The sequence below is a fragment of the Vigna unguiculata genome, chromosome 3 (assembly GCF_037176805.1).
Source record: "Vigna unguiculata cultivar grain cowpea cultivar isolate G323 ecotype 2 chromosome 3, ASM3717680v1, whole genome shotgun sequence".
Classification (NCBI taxonomy): domain Eukaryota; kingdom Viridiplantae; phylum Streptophyta; class Magnoliopsida; order Fabales; family Fabaceae; genus Vigna; species Vigna unguiculata.
Window position 1 is genome coordinate 30472786 of NC_140794.1, and position 22765 is coordinate 30495550.

The window sequence follows — 22765 nt, forward strand, 5'->3', positions numbered from 1 at the left end:
ACCTATCCAACAATGCCAACCAAAAAACCTCTCTCTTTTTCCCTTAATTGGCCACTAATTGGTGTCCTAATGTGGGTTTAATGATGCAAAACGAAAATACCATTAACTAAGGTTAATGCTAATCAATTCTTTTTTATGATGGTTTTCCAGCCCTCCCTTGGCCGTTAGGGTTTCCTTGCCCTTTCACCTTCATGCCAAAGTAAATTTTGGCAAAAATAAAGTTTAGTTTGGGTTCACCAAGGTTCGAACCCATACCATGCCAAATGTCAAAGCAATGCACAACCATTCAATCAATTCATGTTTCGTGATAATTTATATAATTCTATGATTATATTATCACTCAACATGATCAAGCATATTATTAAAACAATAATAATTAAATAACACACAAATGGCATACATAGGACTTAAACCCAAGTGCTTTCACACAACCAAGTACTCTCAACCATTTGAGCTATTACTTTTTCACATCATATCAATCAATATTAAATGCCATAAAGGCTCCCACTACCAGCATTTATTAATTAATTAATTATTTAATTAATTAATTTTCACGGGTCTTACATTCCCCCACCTTAAAAGTTTTTGTCCTCGAAAATAGGACTTACTAGGAAACAGGTGAGGATAAGACTTCCTCATGAGATCCTCCATCTCCCACGTCATCTCCTGGGTTACCTTGTCCTAAAGTACCTTCACATTTCGAATCTCCTTCCCCTTGAGTTGCTTGCCTTGAGAATCCAAGATTCTCACTTGTCCAACTCCGATCTGCACTGTACTTCCTCAGTCATGACACATGGAAAACATTGTGCAGATTTTCCAGGTGAGGTGGCAAGGCAATCTCGTACGCCACTGGTCCAATCCTCCTTGTAATCTGATACGACCTGATGAATCTATGAGTCAACTTCCTTGACTTTAGATCTCGCCCAAGACCTGCTATGGGAGTAACCTTGAGGAAAACATGGTCACCTACCTTAAACTCAAGCGACCTTCTCCTCTTATCTACATAGGACTTTTGCCGACTCTGAGTTGCACGCATATGATCTTGAATTATCTTCACCTTCTCAGTTGTCACCTGTAAGAATTTTGGCCCAAGTACGATTGACTCCCCATCCTGCTGCCAACATAAAGGAGTCCTACATCTCCGAGCATACAATGGCTCGTATGGTGCCATCTCGGTGCTGGAATGGTAATTGTTACTATATGTGAACTCCACCAATGGCAACATGTCACTCCACGTACTCAGGTGATCTAATATGCATGTCCTTAGAAGATCCTCTAGTGACTGAATGGTTCTCTCAGACTGACCATCTGTTTGAGGATGATACGCTGAGCTCATTCTCAGCTGAGTGTTAGAGATTTTTGCAGCGACTGTTAGAACTTTGATGTAAATCTCGGATCCCAGTTTGACACAATACTCGTGGGCACACCATATAGTCTGACAATCTCCCTGACATATAATTGTGCTAGTTTGTCCAGAGACATCTTCTGATTGATATGTAGGAAATGTGCACACTTTGTCAATCTGTCTACAATAACCCATATTAAGTTATGTCCCCTCATAGACTTCGGCAAGTGCATTACAAAATCCATGGAAATGTTGTCCCATTTCCACTGAGGAATATCAAGAGGCTCCAACGTACCACCTGGCCCCTGATGTTCAATCTTTGCCTTCTAACATACTAGGCATGATGCCACATAATCTTCTATACTAGTCTTTATACATGTCCACTAGAAGGTTACTTTCAAATCTTTATACATCTTAGTCATACCTGGATGTATGCTAAAACGACTCTTATACCCATCTTCCAAGAGCATCTTTATCAATACCAGACTCCTAGGTACACAAACCCTATCTCTGAAACGGAAGATGTCGTCTTTACCTATCCTCAAATCTTTTCTCTTCTTAGTGCCCAACTCACCAATGATCTACTACAGTTCCTGATCATTACCCTGTTCCACCCGAACCTTGTCTAGGAACTCATTAGTGATTCGCAACATATTGTACTGTATATGATCTGCGCCTGTGTGTAAACCCAAGTTCATGTCCCGTAGCTTTTTAATAAGTTCTGGTTCTTTTATCATTATAGCAGACACATGCACTCTCTTTCTGCTCAAAGCGTCTGCAACGACATTGGCTTTACCAAGATGGTACAAAAGCTTAAAGCCGTAGTCCTTCAAATACTCCATCCTCCTATGATGTCTCATGTTTAGTTCCTTATGATCAAACAAGTACTTCAAGCTTTTGTGATCACTGAACACCAGAAACTACGACCCGTATAAGTAATGCCTCCAAGTCTTGAGGCTAAATACCTTCGCAACTAGCTCTAAGTCATGCGTAGGGTAGTTCTTCTCATGCACCTTCAGCTGACGAGATGCATAAGCAACATGCCCTTTCTTCTTCATCAGCACACAACCCAGCCCCTGATACGAGGCATCGTAGTACACCTCAAACATTTTGGTTGTGTCAGGATTAACCAAAATTGGTGCAATAGTCAGTCTTCTTTTGATATCCCCAAAGCATGCCTTGCACTCATTCGTCTAAGAGAAAGGCTAGTCCTTTCTGGTGAGTTGTGTCATTGGATGCACCCTCTTGAAGAACCTTTCCACAAATCACCGGTAAGAGTCGACTAACCCCAAAAAACTTATCACCTCAATAACTGTTTGCGGTTTCTCCCACTTCACCATTGTTTCAATCTTAGCTGGATCCACTGCTATTTCTTAGGCTGAGATTACATGGACCAAGAAGTGTACCTCATCCAAAACTCACACTTTGACTGCTTCCCGTATAACTTATGCTCTCTGAGAATTCCCAGCACCACTCTCAGATGACCTACATGTTCTTCCCGACTCTTAGAATATATTAGTATGTCGTCAATGAATACAACGACAAACTGATCTAAATACGGCCAGAAAATTATGTTCATGTAGTCCATGAATATTGCAGGAGCATTAGTCACCCTAAACGTCATCACCACATACTCATAGTGCCCATAGCGTGACCTAAAAGCTGTCTTCTGCACATCTTCTGGCTTGACTAAGATCTGATGATATCCAGACCTCAAGTCGATCTTAGAGAACACAAGTACTCCCCTCAACTGATCCAACAAATCATTGATCCTCGGCAGTGGGTATTTATTCTTGATGGTAAGCATATTCAACTACTGGTAATCAACATAGTGTTAAGAACTGTCGTCTTTCTTCTTCACCAAGAGCATAGGTGCTCCCTAGGATGATGCACTCGGTCGGATAAACTTTTTCTCAAGCAGATCCTTAATCTGCTTCTTTAATTCTGCTAATTCAGCTGGTGCCATCCTATATGTTGCCATCGAGACTAGGCCAGATCCAGGGATGAGATCAATGGTGAAGTCCACATCCCTACTTGGTGGAAGTTATGGAATTTCATCTAGAAAGACATTTGCATACTCATCCACCACTGGTATGCTTCGGATCTTCTCCATTGTACTTTTCTTCTCTCTTTGAGCCACTATCATGAAGCAAATGGCTCCAGCTTCTATCTCCTTCATCGCCTGATTAGACGATATAAGCTCAAATCCTTCTGTATCCGGGAACACTACCCTACACTGTCCGTAATTGATGACAATATGGTTGCTTGACAGTCAGTCCATTCCCAAAATCACGTCCAAGCCCTCCATTGGCAAGTAGATAAGATTCACCTTGAACCTGCGGCCTACCAATTCCATAGCGCATCCCACACAAAAAAAGCTGGTGGATACCTCGCTAGACGCCAGTGTCGCGATTATTAACTCGCACCCTAGCTCTCGCATCACATGTTCGACCTTCCTCACACATTCATTGGATACAAATGAAGGGGTAGCTCTTGAGTCATACAACACAACCACATTGTTACTAAAAAGCAAGTAAGTATACTACACCAGGTTACCTGACTGAGTCACCTAGGTGGTCGTTAGTGCAAACACACACTCTAGTGTTGTAGGCCGCTCTCTAACTGGTTTCTTCGTTGGCGCACTTCCAGCTAGTTTCTTGTTAGGGCAATGTTGTGCATAATGTCAATCTGATCACACACGTAGCACTTGCCAATGCTACTACTGCCACCTGGGCTGCGAGAGGGTTTTAGACAGTCCCTCTAAAGAGGCTCCCCACCATAGTTAAAACATCGCAGTTTCCTGGATGAAGTCGGTGGTCTGTTGTATGGTTTCTTCTTTAGTTTGGAGTCTAAAGTAGTCTTCTACTGTCGGGCCACTCTGCTGGGCCCCATTTCTAGCGGCTCAACCGCCTTGGCCTGCTTTACCAAGACGGGAAATTCCCTAATCCTCAAGGGTACGAGGAATCTATGGAGCTCATGTTTCAGCCAGCCTTCATAGTTTTGACATCTCCATTCCTCTGCGACAGTGGGCGAGTAAAATCTCGCCAAGTACTCAAACTTGTCTTTGTATGCCTGCACAGTCAGGTTCCTCTACTGGAATGTTAGGAATTCAACTTCCCTCTCATGCTTGGCACTGTCAGGAAAGTATTTCTCTAGGAACCTCGTCCTAAAGGAAGTCAAAGTCAAACCTTCTTCTTTAGTATGCATCAACTGCTACATGCCTACCCACCAATATTATGCATCTGCCACTAGCAAAAAGGTGACGAAGGTCAATTCTGTGCATTAGTGCACTTTATCACTCTACAGATCTTCTCACACTCTCTGAGCCTAGCATGTGCCTCATCAGGAGTGGATTTGGCCGTCAATTTTGAGGGCTTGTGCCTCATAAAATCGTCCATCGTCACCGGGCCAATGGTTGCTACCACGGCTCTAAGTTGCGTTGCAATGGGTTGTATCGCATCCACCATCCGATGAATCGCATATGCGATCTCATCAATCCCAACGTTATTCCTCCTCCACCTGTTTGCCATAGCCTGAGCACGCCACATTTTCAGTTGTTCATACCAAACAACTTCAGTTAAGACTTAAACAACAACAAGTTAGCAATCATAACTCAAATCAGTCTCGCAAGCGAAACACGGTAAACTCACTCCCTATAGACCCAAATAATCATTTTGAAAACCTTTGCTCTGATACCAAATGTAATATCCCGGCCGAATATTACGAATTTAAATAATAAAATAAAAAAAATAATAATTACTTGTCAATTAATAAAACGTCATTTTCCAAAAACACGGGAAATTTATAACGTTTATTACTTTCAATAATAATCATAATCCATAAGTATAAGTAAGATTATAATTATCTAAAAGTCCAGTAATAATCAATAATTACAATTTATTTAAAATCATAAAATCTCCCAAGATTATCCACCTGCAACATCATCTGCTCACGTATACCGCGTATACGATCATCGCCACACACAAGGAGATAGGGTGAGCTAACAAGATAAACATATACATACATATATATATATATATATATATATATATATATATATAGCACATTTATATATATATATATATATATCACACAATCACACCAAAGAATTCCTTCCTTTGATTCCATAGGACATGGCCACAACCATGTTAATCGTGTTCTACATCTTCTAGTTTTCTAGACATTATCTTCTCTTCAAGTTTTCTATACCCACCATGAGATAATATGTGTGGGTTTTTATTTTGAGCACTTATGCTTTAAGCCTTTTTTCTCTTTACTTGTAACATATAAAACCCACAGTATGAATTAGTTAAATTTTTGCATAATTATCAATTGTGTTATTGATGATTTCAAATAAACATACTTACCATCCCTCAGATGTTTGAAGCTCAAGAAACTGACGCCATGTGTCTTCATTAATCCAAGTGTAATTCAACAATGGATTTTCATCCCTTTTAGATCCAAAGACATACCTAGACGTCAACTTGGTCTTAAAACCACGAAATTTCTCAACCACCGATGACAAACATTTTTGTTTAAGTGTCGTAACATTTGGAATATCAAATGTTAGCTGCAATATAGAAAAGGTCATCAATAATATTGATCATATCATCAACAAAATCAAAGTATAACGTTAATAACATTAATATTAGTTACCAATAAATCCTGTCATATCATTTCTCGATCAACTTCAGTGACATGATCAAAAGATTACATAAGGATTGATATTCTCTCTCGTTCCAATATTCCTAAATAGCTTTTGAAGACGTCTGCAGAACGAGCACTAGGCATTCCAGTGTCGACATTAATATCAACATGTGTTTTCTGACCTTTAGCTCTTCTAATTAACAGTTGTCTCAACCTAGTGGGTCTCTTAGTAGGTGCTTCATCCTTAGATGAAGTATGATGTTCAACCATGTATCTGTGAAATGAAACATAAAAAAACATTAATAAGCAACATATAAAATAACATATAAAACATTATTTAACAAAACACCTAAATTTTAACAAGAACATGAAATTCATACATAAAGTTATTGATTGGTCATATGTATATTGCTTCATCGTGATCTTCTCGAATTGCATGTACATCATCAACTAGATGGATTTCATCAACATTGATTGTTCTTCTAAATGGGTGGGTGACAACAATATTAAGATCACTCAGATTCTCTTCATTAGGATCAATCTATTTTTTTCCATGAAGAGCGACAAACCAATGTTCAGACGCAGGATCTTTAACATAGAAAACTTGAGCTGCTTGTTGTGCCATGATAAATGCCTTGTCTCGATAACCCACCTTTCGAAATCAACTAGAGTCAATCCTGATTCATCTATTTTGACACCACTCTTATTGTCAACCCACTTACATTTGAACAGTGGAATAGTAAACATGGTATAATCAACCTCCCATATCTCTTGTATTACACCATAGTATGTCATTGATCCTACTACGCGATTTTGATCTTTAGATGTAGAAAATTGTAGCGACTCGGCTTCAAGACTGACTTCACTATTTTGTATTGTGCTTTTATCATCTTGAGACTTCGTATAGAATGTGCAATTATTGATTTCATAACCTGTACAACAGGTGACATCAAATTTCAACCCATTCGCTAACCACATCAAAGTCTCAGAACATTGTGAATCTTTTAAAACCTCAGATTTAAACCAAGGCATGAATGTTCTATTATGCTCCATCAAATGCCATTTCTCTGATTGTCTTGGATTGTTCTCTTTCACAATGACTTTGTGTGCAGATAAGTAAGGCATTACCTCATCTGTATTATTCAATATGTATAGGTGTGCTTGCATCAACTTTTCACGATCTTTGCTAACCACACTCACACCTCAGATGCTGTTACTTATAGAACACCTGTTCAACCATGATATCTGAGGAACTCCTACCAGTTTTGCTTTTGCCATGCAATCTGAACAAAACTTGATACTTTCTTCAGCAATATACCTTTCGATCATTGAAGCTTCTAGACGATATTGATTTTTCACATACGTTTTCAAAATCTTCATCTACCGTTCAATGGGATACATCCATCTTAAGTATACTGGTCCACAAAACTTGATTTCTCTCACTAGATGAACAAGTAAATGTACCATGACGTCAAAAAATGATGGAGGGAAAAACATCTCTAGCTGACACAAGATGATAACAATCTCGGCTTGAAGTTCATCTAACTTTAAAGGAGAAATGACTTTGCTACAATTTGAAAAGAAGAATGCATACAAACGCGTTATAGTTTGTCTAACATTTTTGGAGAAAATTCCACGAATAGCTACAGGTAACAACTATTGCATTAAGATGTGGCAATCGTGAGACTTTAGGCCAACAAGCTTCAAGTCTTGCATGGACACTAAACTTTGAATATTTGAAGAGTATCCTTGAGGTACCTTGACACTCTTTAAACATAAGCAAAAACTTATCTTCTCTTGTCTAGACATAGTGTAACATGCAAGGGGCAAATAAGTACGCCTACCAACCTCCCTTGGTGCTATGTCTTCTCGGATCTTCATTTCAACCAAATCCAAACGAGCATTTACTCCATCTTTTGTCTTTCACTGAATGTTAAGTAGTGTACCAATCAAGCTATCACACACATTCTTCTCTACATGCATGACATCTATGCAATGCCTAACTTGTAACTTCGACCAATATGGAAGATAAAAGAATATTGATTTTTTCTTCCAAGGGCTTCATGCAGATGATTTCTTGGACGTTTTACCAAATACATGATGTACTTTATTAACTTTTTCATGAATTTGAATTCCAGTTAATGGAGTTGGTGCTTTGTCATTCTCTTGATGTCCATTGAATGCTTTCTTTAACCTTTGATAGGGATGATTAGCTTGTAAAAACATTCAATAGCACAGATACACGGTCTTCCTTCCATTTTTCAACTGATGAGATGTAGTGTTTTCTTCACATATAGGACATGCTTTATGACCCTTGACATTGTACCCCGACAAATTACCATAAGCTGGAAAGTCATTAATGGTGCAAAATAACATTGCATGCATCATGAAAGTTTCAGAAGCAACAACATCAAATACTTCAACACCATCAACCCGCAACAACTTGAAGTCTTCAACTAGAGGATTGAGATATACATCTATGTCATTTCCAAGCTGCTTTCAACTAGATATCATCATAGACAACATCATGTATTTTCTCTTCATGCAGAGTCTATGAGATAAGTTGTAAATGAATAATATAACGGGCCAACAAATGTGGTTTGTACTTAAATTACCAAATGGATCCATTCCATCGGTAGCTAAGCAAAAACGAATATGTCTACATTCTTCATCAAACTTGGGAAATTCCTGATCAATATTTTTCCATTGCATTGAATCAGCTGGATGACGAAGGAGTCCATCACATCTTCTCTCAATTGCATGCCATCTAAGGTTTTTAGCATCTTTAGGATTTGCAAACAAATGCTTAAGTCTGGGCACGATTAGAAGGTACCAGACTACTTTCAAAGTAGATCCTTCCTTCTCTATTTGACCACTATCTTCACTGTTTCTTTTCTGCTTGTACCGTGATGACCCACACTTTGGACATTTTTTCAAATCTTCGATTCTTTTCTGTATAATATGCAATCATTAGGACACGCATGTATCCTTTTATACTCCATACCCATCAAAAAAAGAATTTTCTTGGCATCATAGTTTCGAGTGGGTAGAGTATTTCCCTCGGGAAGCATTTCACTCAAGAGCACGAGCAATTATGTGAAGCTTTTATCTGTCCAACCATTGGTCGCTTTCAAATTCATAAGTCTTAAAACCGCTGATAATCGCGTGAACTTTGTTGAACCGACATACAACGGAGTTTCCGCATCAGTAGACATCGTCTCATACACATGCGCTTGTGCAAATGCTTCTATGCCAACATACAGTATCATGTCCTCCATATTGTCTTCTTCTACTCGTTCTTCACATCGCTCTTGCCATAGCTCTTTCAGGGTGGAATGGACAACATGTTCAGTTCGAGAAACAGTTGGAATGTTTATTATTTCGCCATGCCATGTCCATATTGTATTACTTCTAAGGAAACCATCACAAATAAGATGTTTCCTAACTTGAGTTGCATTCAATTTTCTCCCATTCAAACAATTGACACAAGGACATCTGAACTTCACCTCATCATCACTTCTCCCCTCATAACGTTGCGCATATTTTATAAATTCTTCTACTCGATTCTCATACTCAGCGTTGATACATGGTAAATTAATCCAATCTCGATCCATACTGAAATTGCATGAACAATTTCAGTAATCTTTGAATCAATGCTCACGTCGTAATCAAGGTGTGACCCTATCCCATTTAAGAAGATTCACTTTCTTTATTTTATTGGTACATATTACTTTTAAAATACATATCTTAAATTTCACGAAATTTTGCCAGCATTTCGCATTGGCCTTCAGGATACACGAAATGAAAGTGATTATAAACCACAATCAAATATGCACCCGAAGATCAATACAAAACACAATTGACAAATATTCATGAATTTAGGATATGTATTTTAAAATATATATGCACTAATAAACTACTAGAAAGTGATTAATCTTCTTAAACTGTCCAATCGGACAATTCAAGATTCAATACATTTAAATTATTAGTATTCTATCCCATATATCTAATTAAAAAAAGTAGTTTCTTCAAAATGAAAACTTGGGGATAATACATAATTTTTGTATTGAATCTCAAACGAGAAACTAAGGCTAACTCATAGTATATATAAACAATCCAAACAATCTTAATTCCAATGGAAAAAGAAACAAAAACGAGTTAGAAACTTACCTTGGAGGAATTGAGGAATGGCAGTACGACAATTGCTGAAAAAACCGAGAAGGAGGTGTATTGATGGAGCTTGGTGGAGACATAAAGCTCCAAGTGCAGCGGAAATGATGGAGGAAGCATGGAAGAATGGAAGGCAAGTTTGTAGGCTTTTGCTTGCAATGGATAGGTGAAAGGACGAATTATTTAGAGGTGGTTCTAGCCTAGGAAGGGGGCTAGAGGTAAAGAAAGTAAGCTCTCTAAAAGATGACTCTCAAGTGGTAATAGGGAGGAGTGTTCTCAACTCAAAGTGTCTATTGCACAAAACTTTCAAGTGTTAAAATGTACAAATGGTCTACTTTTGGCTTTTATATGTGAGCCTAAAAGCTAGACTAATTCTTGGCCCTTAGATCAAGCTTGGAGGAGAAGCTTTAATCATCACCCTTGGATGGTGGCTTGGAGAAGGAGGCGCATGGGTGGAATGTGGACTTGGCTCCATTGGATGGATGATCCATGAGGTGTAGGAAGAAATGTTGACTTCCACTTAGTGCACCTTTGACCTTTGGTAGCTCATGGCCATATCTCTTATTGGGCTTAGTCAAGCCCAATTTTATCAATTCAACTACACATTGTTTTACTTATTGTTCTAGAAAAACAACTAAACAATGACCCAATTTAAACCTATACCACTTCCTTCATGCATCATCTCATATTTTAGAGATTTCTTTAGCCTATGTGAATAATGTAAAAAAGCCCATGATTGACTGGATCATCTTGTGAGAGGCCCATGTGAATATTTCTCATCATGCTTCTAGTGATTGGGCCTTGATGTGGGCTTAAGCTTGTTGATGCACTTGAGCTTGGGCTTGTTGGGGTCACATCATCGCCTCCCCCTTGAAGAGGATTTGCCCTCAAATCTTGGTGGTCATCCTCTTCATCAAAAATACCTACAAAATGAACCAAATCAGTAATATTGAAAGTAGGATGCACACCATATTCTGCAGGAAGATCCAATTCATAAGAATTATTATTGATCTTCTTGATGATTTGGAATGGACCATCACCTCGGGGACTAAGTTTGAATTCTTTTATATTAGGAAATCTTTCCTTCTTTAAGTACAACCAAACTAAGTCTCCTTCATTAAAAGACCGAACTCTCTTACCCTTGTTTTAAGAATGAGCAATCTTTTCAACTTGGGCTTGAATTTGGTGTTTAACCTTCTCATGAAAATCTTTTGTGAACTTGGACTTAGAAACCCCTTCTTTATGAGCAAAATCAAAAGAAGTTGGAAGAGGTAATAAGTCCAATGGTGTGAGAGGGTTAAAACCATAAACTACCTCAAAGGGTGACAGTTTGGGGGTGCTATGGACCTCTCTATTGTAAGAAAATTCAATGTGGGGAAGATACTCATCCCAAGATTTATGATTCCCTTTAAGCAAAACCCTAAGCAATTTTTGGAAAGGGATCTATTGACTACCTCGGTTTACCTATCAGTTTATGGGTGACAAGAGGTAGAGAAAGAAAGTTTTGTTCCTAGCCTAGACCACAAGGTCCTTCAAAAATGGCTTAGGAATTTAGCATCCCTATCATACACAATTTTTTAGGTAAGCCATGGAGGTGAACCACTTCTCTAAACAACAACCTTGCTATGTTGCTAGCATCATCTACTTTGTGGCATGGTATAAAATGTGTCATTTCAGAAAAATGGTCCACTACCACAAATATAGAGTCAACACCCCTAGAAGTCCTTGGAAGCCCTAGGACAAAATCCATACTTATATCCTCCCAAGGGATGAAAGCAACAGGCAAAGGAGTATACATCCCTGAAGGCATTGCGCTAGACTTAGCATGCAAACAATTCAAACAACTAGCGCAATGGTTTTGTATTTCCCTTTTCATATGGGGCCAAAAGAATTTCTCTTTAAGCATGGACAAAGTTTTGGCGACCCCAAAGTGACCCATAAGTCCCCCCTCATGCATCTCTTTGATCAAAAGTTTTCTATGAGAACCTAGAGGAATACATAGGCGGCCTTCTTTGAAAAGATACCCATTTGAAAGATAAAAGCCGCCTTGGGACTTAGTGAGACAATCATGATAAATGGTAGCAAAGAAGGGATCATGAATATACAATTCACATATGTTCTCAAATCCAAGAATTTGGGATCCAAGCTTGGCTAAGAGAGTATATGTCCTTGATAGTGCATCAGCCACCACATTAGCTTTCCCTTTATTGTATTTGATAACATAAGAGGAATTGTTCCAAGTACTCAACCCATTCGCATGCCTTTTATTCAATTTATGTTGGCTCTTTAAATACTTGAGAGTTTCATGATCACTATGGATAATAAACTCTTTGGTCACAAGATAATGTTCCCAAGTACGAAGAGCTCGCACAAGAGCATATAACTCTTTGTCATAGGTGGGATAGTTACGAGAAGGAATATTTAGTTTTTCACTAAAATAGGCAATTGGATGGCCTTCTTGTAACAAAACCGCACCATTTCCCACCCCAGAAGCATCACAATCTAGCTCAAAAGTTTTCTCAAACTTTGGAAGAGAAAGAATGGGTGCTTGGGTGAGCCTAGTCTTGATATCATCAAAAGCCTTTTGTTGTCTGTCTCCCCACTCAAAAGATATGTCTTTCTTAACAAGTTCATTGAGGGGTGAAGCAATGGTGGAGAAGTTGGGGACAAATCTTTTTTAAAAACTTGTTAATCAATGAAAACTTCTTATGTCCCCAACATTCTTTGGCACAGGCCATTCTTGGATGGCCTTGATTTTTGCGGGGTCAACATGCACCCCACTCTTATTGACCATAAATCCCAAAAAGAAGACACTCTCTACACAGAAAGTGCACTTGTCAATGTTAGCACAGAGTTGGTGGTCTCGAAGAAGAGATAACACAACTCTAAGATGACCCACATGAAGCTTAGCGCTTATACTATACACCAAGATGTCATCAAAATAGACAACAACAAACTTTCCTATGCAATCTCGCAAGACATGATTCATTAGGCGCATGAATGTACTAGGAGCATTGGTTAGGCCAAAGGGAATGACTAACAATTCATATAGACCAAATTTTGTTTTGAAAGTGGTTTTCCACTCATCACCTTTTTGAATACGAATTTGGTGATAACCACTTTTGAGGTTTATTTTTGAAAAGATTTGATGATAACATTGTTGTTGACGCGACCAAATTAATACTACTTATCCATAACAACTTCAGTATTGTTAAGAAAGTAGTCAACAAAATAGAAAGGGTAAAGTAACTGATAACGCTGTCGTTGACGCGTTCAAATTAATACTACTTATCTATAACAACTTCAGTATTGTTAAGAAAGTAGTCAAGAAAATAGTAAGGGTAAAGTAACCCAAAGTCGTCTCCCAACGAACACAGAATTGATTTTTAACAAATTAGTTCTTATAAAACTATACAAAGCGGTTAGTCAAACAAAATAAAAAATATAGGGGATTCAGATAAACAAAGATAGAAATAAAATTTAAAAGATAAAAAGAAATAAAAACAATAGAAAAGAAAATAGATTGATTCCATTGCTTTTTCAAAATAGATTCATCATCGGTTATCTAAAGATTATTGCTCAATTAATTATTGTTGTAGATTTGCAAATTAATCAATGTAAAGTCTCAATTAATTTGTTGGCGTTCTCACTTTTAACCAAAGTACAGTCTCAATTAAAAGTGAGAACTTTTAGATTATCCATAGTAAATTCAATCAAAGTACAGTCTCAATCAAATTTTACTATGCCTAATCATGTCTATTCTTTTATCTCCTCACCAAATAAAAAGCTTAATTAATCAAAGTAAAGTCTCGATTAATTTTCATTAGAGTAAATACCTTTAACCAAAGTAAAGTCTCAATTATTGGTAAAAACTCATTTAATCACATGAAAGTTTCTAAATAAAATCAAAGTAAAGTCTCAATTAAATTTAAAAACCCTTGAACTCATATGATCAACATGCATATAGATTTAAAATCATTACTTTTTATGAGATTCAAAGATAAAAGACATAGATGAATTAAAACCTCAACAATAATAAAAAGAACAAAGAAATTAATTCATTCTAACCTCAAAATCCATAATGAAATTACAATGGAATCAACCCAAGAAGTTTAGCAATCCATGGAATACAAAATAAAAAGAAGAATAGAGAGAAGAAAAGAGAGAGAAAGGAAACGAAATTAGGCACCCCTAAGGGTTCCAAAACTCCAAAGTCCCGAGCTTGTTTTCTACTTCTCCCTTGGTCTCTTTATATAGGAATTGGACTGGGCTTTTCTGTTGCTAAAATCTCTCAAATATCTTTTGAAATAAAGATAAATATAAATATTTAAAAATACTTGGAGAGATATAGACTATTTGACAAATATAATTGGTTGATAATATCAATATCTAATATAATTAAATTAATTAATTACTTAAAGATATATGATAAATTATCACCAATTAATATTTGTATTAATTTTCCAAATCAACCCTTTGCAATCTCCTTAAATTATCTTCTAAATAATCCAATATCTTCAAGATATATTTGTTTGTTGTGGAACTAAAAAGATTCAAGAAGATCTTGTCATATTTAAAAAGATTTGGTAGTTATTATCTTTTAATATTTTATGATATAATTAAATAAGATAATTATTTAAAAATATCAAATAAAATATCTAAAGATATATTTTCCCAAATTATCTTCTATCATAAAGATAAAGAAAACCGCAAGGTCCAATTTTTCTTTCCTCTCTTCTTGGTTTAGCCAAACTTCTTCACTTTTTCAAGCTTTTCTTGCCGTCTTCATGTAATGCTTGGCCTGAATTTTTGTGCTTTTGATAATTTCTTATTCTTTGATTTATCTTTAAGGTGTCATGAAGCTTTAATCAATTTATTTCCACACCTCTAAATGAGCTTAAAACTTAACTTCAGCTGCATCAACAAACGTTAAAATATCCAAAAATAATTTATGCAGCTAAAAATCACTTTTTAAGACATTTTTATCACACAAGCTCAAACAACCTAATTATCAAAATTATCAATTAAATCACTCTTTAGGCACACAAATTCAATTAAATACCCAGAATTAAACATTAAATGAGGGCAAAAATACGTACTCATCAGTAACCAAAAGTCATCTCCCAACGAACACGAAATTGATTTTTAACAAGTTAGTTCTTATAAAATCTATACAAAACGGTTATTCAAATAAAATAATAAAAATATGGGAAGATTGAGATAAACAAGAAAGAAATAGAAAAGATAAAAAGAGATAAAAACAATAGCAAAGAAAATAGATTGATTCCATTGCTTTTTCAAAATAGATTGATCATCGGTTATCTAAAGATTATTGCTCAATTAATTATTGTTGTAAATTTACAAATTAATCAATGTAAAGTCTCAATTTGGCGTTCTCACTTTTAACTAAAGTACAGTCTTAATTAAAAGTGAGAACTTTTAGATTATCAAAAGTAAATTCAACCAAAGTACAGTCTCAATCAAATTTACTATGCCTAATCATGTATATTCTTTTATCTCTTCACCAAATAAAGAGCTTAATTAATCAAAGTAAAGTCTCAATTAATTGTAGTTAGAGTAAATACCTTTAACCAAAGTAAAGTCTCAATTATTGGTAAAAACTCATTTAATCATATGAAAGTTTCTAAATAAAATCAAAGTAAAGACTTAATTCAATTTAAAAACCCTTCAACTCATATGATCAACATGCATATATATTTAAAATCATTACTTTTTACGTAATTCAAAGATAAAAGACATAGATGAATTAAAACCTCAACAATAATGAAAAGAATAAAGAAGTTATTTCATTCTAACCTCAGAATCCATAATGAAATTACAATGGAATCAACCCAAGACATTTAGAACTCCATGAATGCAAAACAAAAATAGAAGAATGGAGAGAGAAGAAAAGAGAGAGAAAGGAAACGAAATTAGGCACCCCTAAGGGTTCCAAAACTCCGAAGTCTCGAGCTTGTTCCTTTCTGCTTCTCCCTTGGTCTCTTTATATAGGATTTGGACTGGGCTTTTCGGTAGCTAAAACCTCTCAAATATCTTTTAGAATAAAGATAAAGATAAATATTCAAAGATATTTGGAGAGATCTAAATTATTTGACAAATATAGTTTGGTTAATAATTTATGATATAATTAAATAAATTAATTATTTAAAGATATCTAATAAATTATTAACAAATAATATTTGCATTAATTTTCTCAATAAGCCATTTTTAATCCTATAGTCCAAATTTGTAGAGACATCCAAAAATATCAATATTTGCAGTTAAACCCCTCTTGTTTGACCAGTCTTTGACTAGATTTGAACATTTGACTAGAGTTGACTGTTTGACCAGCTTTGACTAGTTTGACTGTGCAATAGCAGACTGACACGTGGCAGCTCTTTCTCTCTCCAGAATTAGGGTTTCACTCTCACACTTTGGTTGCGAAGAGGAATGAGCTTTGACGGCTACTAGCATGGTGGACTCTGAACTGTACTCCCGCTGCGATGTTGCTCGCGAGGGAGTGGTGCTGCCAGCGAGTTGCAGGTTCGTGGTGGAGTGGTTTCCATAGCTGAAATGGTACAGAAACGTTGTTGTTGTGTGCGTCAATGGTGGACGACACGGTGCAGAGATGAACTCGCGGTGTTTGCGTGGTGGTGTTGAACTTCCACAACTGTTGCTGCAGAACTGCCATGGTGCTGGTGTCACTACTACTGCGGTGTTGCCATGGCTCGTGCTCGCGTTAATGGTGGTGGCAGCGTGAAGATGCAGATTTGCAATGGAGGCGTAGGGAGGAAGGACGATGTTGCGGAGGTGTGTTGTGCGTTGTGTGGATGAAGGTTTCGCGATTTGCTGCTAGCGGCTGCCATGGGTCACGGTTCGTCTCTGGTTCTGATGCTGCATCGTGGACGATGGTGTAGAAGGTTGAAGATGGTGGAGTTGTGGTGCCGGCGAGAGTGGCGAACGGTGTTGCTGCGATTGCCCCGGCGAGATTGTTGGTGATGATGTTGTTTTGACGTTGACGGCTGATATCGTTGTCGTTAGGCGATCAAATTACCACAACTTAACTTTAGCAAGTAGTGAACAATAGTTAGGGTTAAGATAACCCTGAGTCGTCTCACAATGAATACGGAATTGATCTCAAATATTTTATTCTTAAAAATGCAATTAAAACTAACAACTATAAAAATAGGGGGTTTTGATATGCAAAGAAAATGACACGGAAGATTGTAAACACAGTAATAGTAAATAGGTTAATTCCACTGCTTTTTCTAAATAAGATTCTTCATTGGTTATCTAGAGATTATTGTTAAATTAATTATTGTTGTTGATTTACGAATCAATCAATGTAAAGACATTGATTTGTTGGCATTCTCACTTTTAATCAAAGTAAAGTCTCAATTAAAAGTGAGAATTGTTAGATTGTCCATAGTAAATTCAATCAAAGCACAGTCTCAATTAATTTTACTATGCCTAATCATGTCTATTCCTTTGTTTCTTCACCAAATAGAAAACTTAATTAATCAAAGTAAAGTCTTGACTAATTTTAGTTAAAGTAATTACCTCTAATCAAATTAAAGTCTCAATTATTGGCAAAAACTTATTTAAACAAATGAAAGTTTCTAAATAAAATCAAAGTAAAGTTTCAATTTAATTTAAAAACCTTTTAACTCATATGATTAGCATGCATGTAGATTTAAAATCATTATTTTCTATTCGATTAAGAAGCAAAGGACATAGATAAACAAAAACCACAACAATATTCAAAATAACAATCACATAAATTTATCTAACCTCAGAATCCAGTTAAGAAATTAGAGTGGAATCAACCCTTAAAGCTTAGCCCTCCATGGCTTTGATGGAATACATGATAATATATGATGAAGGAAAGAAAATAAAAGAAAAGAGAGAATGAGAGATGTGATGGATGACAGTGTCTGCCAAAACTAGAGAGTTCTAAGTGTCTTAGTTGTTCCTGCTCCCTTAAGTCTCTTTATATAGGCTTCAACTGTACTTTGGGCTTTATCTGTCAGTTGCTAAAATCTTTTAGTTTTATTTAATTAATTAGCAACTTAATTCCTGTCCAATTTCGAATTCTGCCCCTCTTATTTAACCATTTTTGCAGTTTTGACCAGACTTGACTGTTGACTTTGACCAGTTGACCAGTCGACAGTTGGATTGTCCAATAGCAGGCTGACACGTGGCAGAATGCACTCTCTTTCCAAACTAGGGTTTCTGCCTCCATGGTTTCTCTTTTGGCTGCGCAGCCGTGACGGGTTTTCTTCTCCGACGAAGGCACGGTGGTCGGATTTGCTGGCGTGGTGGCTCGTGTTGCTGCTGCTGCATTTGCGTGTGGAGCTGCTGCAGCTGTGAACAGAGATGGTGATTCAATGGCTGGAGATGAAGGTTGACGATGGTGTTGGCTGCAGCGTTTCTATCTCCTCACACTCGTGAAAGTCCGCAACAGTGGTGGAGAGAAGGTTCGCTGCTGTTACTGTAGATTTACAATGGAGGCGCAGGGAAGAAGGACGAAGTTGCGGAGGTGTGTTGTGTGTTGTGTGGTCGTCTTCGGTTCACGTTCTGTTGCAGATCTGGAGCTGTTTCGCTGGCAGAGATGAAGAAATGGTGGATCTGGCTCGTGGAAGAGATGGTGCGGTGTGCGGAGATGATGGTCGCTGGTTCGCTGCTGCTGGATACGTGGAATCGTGGGGAAGCTTGGTCACCGTGGCTGCTATAGAGATGGTGCGAGGTTGAAGGTGCAGGCGACAATGGTGTTGTGGTGGCTATTCCGCTGCTACTACGGTGCGAACGTGGTGGCTCTGCTGCAGGTTGGTGGTGCGTCGCGGTGTTGCATGTTCAAGGCACACTCCTATGGTGGACAGCGCAGTGAAGATGATGAAAACGGTGCAGGTTCGTAGCTTCACCGGCGAGAAGAAAGATGGTGCGAGGTGCGGAGATGATGGTCGCGCACTGCGGTGGTTTCCGGCTTCCTTGGCTGCGTGAAGGTGATGACGGAGGCTGCTGGAGAAGATGGATGCAGGTGGTTAACGGTGGCAGATCTGTGGTGGCTGTCGTGACTGGTGTGTCGCCGTCATGGTGGCTCATGGTGGCGGCTAAGGCTTGAGGAAAATTAGGGTTAGGGTTCCATTTTTGGGAGATGGTGACGTGGCAAGATCTGATTGGTCAATTTGGTGAGTGGAGGATGATGACACGTGTCAGCATATCATTGGCCTAATTTGGAAGGTGGGGATGGCCACATGGCATAATCTGGTTAAGTGGAGTTTAAGTGGTAGGAGGGGTGCAACTTAGTAAAGATTGGGGTGCAGAATAGGTTTTTGTGATCCACTTGCAGGAGTGTGCAAATAAAATCTGGGGTGCATTTAGCTCCTGATTTATTCTTTTCCAGAATTTCCTGATTTTGGACTAATTTTGTAACTTTGAATATTTTAAATCCACACTATTACTGACCAAAAATAAATTCCAGCTGCATTATCAAACGTTAGAATATCCAATAATTTTTTATGCAACTAAAATCAATTTTTACGCCACTTTTACCAAACTTACTCAATAAATCCAATAATCACAAATCCTAATTAAATCAATCTTTAAGCACAGAAAATTCAATTAAATCCCCAAATTTAAATATTAAATGAGGGCAAAAATTTGAACTCATCACACACCCACACTTATCCTTTTGCACTCCTTGGCAAAATTTGAACAGTTTGAAAACTTTTTTCCGAGGTTTTTTTTTTATTTCATATTTTCACTAGATTAAAGGAATGAATACAAATGGAAACAGATCAATCTTCTAGAAATCATGTTGTCATGCACATATAAATGGAAAGATTCTGTTTTTCACACATGAGTTAATCTTTTAAGTTTACAAGATAATCAAATATGAAAAAGAAACACTCAAGTTAAATGTATATTTTCTCACCAAAAGTCGCTCAAGTGTTTTGGCTTGTGTTTTCACTCAAAATACTCATGCAAGTAAACACTCTCAATGCTTAGCAAGACTCTAACATTCACAACTTTCAGAAAACATGCATTCAAAAATCATGAGGACTTTTCACAGGTTATAATGAGGCCAAGGCAAAGGTAGGAAAAACTTTAGGATTTGTGTGTTTTTGAAATAGTAAGGAAGAAAGAATTATGGGGCATAGTTTCAAAAATAATCCTTACTTTCTTTCTTTGTTTTTTTTTCTCTTTTATCCTTTGTTGCTCTTTTTCAGACAACAATCATTTTTCATTTCAACACTCTATCATCAACAATTATTTTCCTTTTTGCCATTTTTATAACTTTGTGGGGGAAATACTCACACCCACACTTTATTCCTCAACCAATCTTAACATAATCCACTAGCTCCTTCTTTCTCCCTAAGGTAAGGAAAAACATGGTCTTTTACTTTTTAAGGTTTAGCAATATGCTCAAAACAAGAAAAAGTGGTTTAAGCTCAAGGGGCTACCAATGGATCAATGTCATGGTTAGTTTATTTGGCCAAGTAGCTAAAAACAAGAGATGCCTCAGTCATATCAAATCATGCATGTTCACCTAAGATGCAAAACAACAAAATCAAGCTAAACATTTGAGTATCAACAAGACAAGAGCAAGTCACATAAGAAAAATAGGAATGAAACATGGTAGTTCATCCTTACAATAAAGCTCAAAACTCACAAGGTCAAAAACTCTTTCACAAAAGATTTATTACAGAAACTCTCAAATCAACTCAATTAGTAAATCACATAAACAATCCATTCATAGCACATGACTCTTATTTTCCCAGAATTATGACCATTCCAATTAGTGAATCAAATCCCAAAAATCCAATGTCAATATGTTTTATTGAAAGTAGAATTTTATTTTTTTTTGTTTTTTTGTTTTTTGTTTTTTTTTAATAAAAATAAACAGAAAACAAAATTAGAAAAGAAAAAACAAAACAAATAGAAAACAAAATCAGAAAAGGGGGAAATCTCCCCAGACCCCCACACTTTACTCATGCATTGTCCTCAATGTATTCAATATGTATAAAATGCAAAGAAAAAGTATGAAGGGTACTTACCTCCTCAAGGTGGAAGGTATGAGAGAGAAGTCAAGTTCATCCCATCCATCGTCTTATTTAGCATATCTTGATTTTCATTCAATATCCGAAGACGATGCCCATTAACTTTAAAAGTTCTTGCTGAGGATTCTTCCTTGATCTCCATTGCTCCATAAGGGAAAACTTCTGTAACAATGTATGGTCCTTCCCAAGTGGAGCGCAACTTACCACTCATGTGACCAAGCTTGGATTTGTATAGTAACACCTTCTGGCCTACCTTGAAATCCTTTCTAGCCACAAGCTTTTGGTCATGGAACTTCTTGGTTTTCTCTTTGTAGAACTTTGAGTTTTCATAGGCTGCAAGCCTAATCTCCTCTAGTTCTTGCAACTGAAGTTTTCGCTCATTTCTTGCTTCTTCCAAATCCAAGTTGCATGCTTTCACGACCTAATAGGCCCGATGTTCAATCTTCACAGGTAGATGACAAGCCTTTCCAAAAACCACCCTGAAAGGCGACATACCTATAGGTGCTTTGTAGGCTGTCCTGTGTGCCCAAAGTGCATCATCCAATCTTGTGGCCCAATCCTTTCGACTAGGCTTCACTACTTTCTTTAGTATCTTTTTAATCTCCCTGTTAGAGATCTCTGCTTGCCCATTAGTTTGGGGGTGATATGGTGTAGCAATGCGATGTGTCAACCCATACTTCTTCAACATGTTCTCAAGTAGCTTATTACAGAAATGAGTCCCCTGGTCACTGATGATGGCTCGTGGTATCCCAAACCTACAGAAAATGTTAGACCTGACAAAACTCATAACAACTCAAGAATCATTAGTTCTTGTAGCTATGGCTTCCACCCATTTGGAGACATAGTCTACAGTAAGCAAAATATAAGAAAACCCAAAAGAAGGAGGAAAAGGACCCATAAAATCAATACCCCAAATATCAAATACCTCACAATATAGCATGGGTTGTTGAGGCATTTCATCCCTTCTTGAAATGGATCTGGCTGCCCTTTGGCACTGCTCATAATTTTCATATACTCTTTATGCATCTTTAAATATAGTAGGCCAATATAATCCACAATCCAACACCTTCCTACCTGTTCTTTGTGTGCCATACTGTCCACCAAAAAGAGACGAATGACAGAACTCAAGCACATGAGGTATCTCGATATCTGGAACACACCTCCTTATGACTTGGTCACTACCAATGCGCCATAAGATTGGGTCTTCCCAGATATAGTACTTTGCCTCACTTTTTAGCTTGGTTCTTTAATATTTGGAGAAGGAAGGAGGAATAGCAGAAACAACCAAATAATTAACAATGTCAGCAAACCAAGGTTCAAGAAACATACCTTTCACAACAGTCAACTCTAGGAGAACTTCATCAGGAAAGTCATCTTGAATAGGAATATTATCTTCTCCATTTTCAATCCTGCTAAGATGGTCGGCTACTAAGTTATGTGCTCCACTTCTGTCTAGAATCTCAATGTCAAACTCTTGGAGCAGTAGCATCCATCTGATCAACCTTGGTTTCGAATCTGCTTTCTTCAGAAGGAATTTTAATGT

The 22765-nt window shown here is 37.2% G+C and overlaps 1 protein-coding gene across 1 annotated transcript; it reads right to left on the reverse strand.

The window, feature by feature from the left end:
- Positions 1 to 784: 784 nt before the first annotated feature.
- Positions 785 to 2454, reverse strand: LOC146887698 (uncharacterized). Its single transcript, XM_085670346.1, has 3 exons — positions 2311 to 2454; positions 1934 to 2214; positions 785 to 1526 (listed from the first exon to the last, which is right to left on the reverse strand). Exons 1-3 carry the CDS (start codon positions 2452 to 2454, stop codon positions 785 to 787), a joined length of 1167 nt encoding a protein of 388 aa, XP_085526472.1.
- Between the last annotated feature and the right edge of the window lie 20311 nt (positions 2455 to 22765).

Coding starts and splice junctions, on each gene's coding strand:
- LOC146887698 (XM_085670346.1), bottom strand. CDS start 2,454: ATGTTTGAGGTGTACTACGATGCCTCGTATCAGGGGCTGGGTTGTGTG. Junction 2,215..2,310: donor ACTTAGAGCTAGTTGCGAAG/GTATTTAGCCTC, acceptor TTTGATCATAAG/GAACTAAACATGAGACATCA. Junction 1,527..1,933: donor CAGGGTAATGATCAGGAACT/GTAGTAGATCAT, acceptor GGGTTATTGTAG/ACAGATTGACAAAGTGTGCA.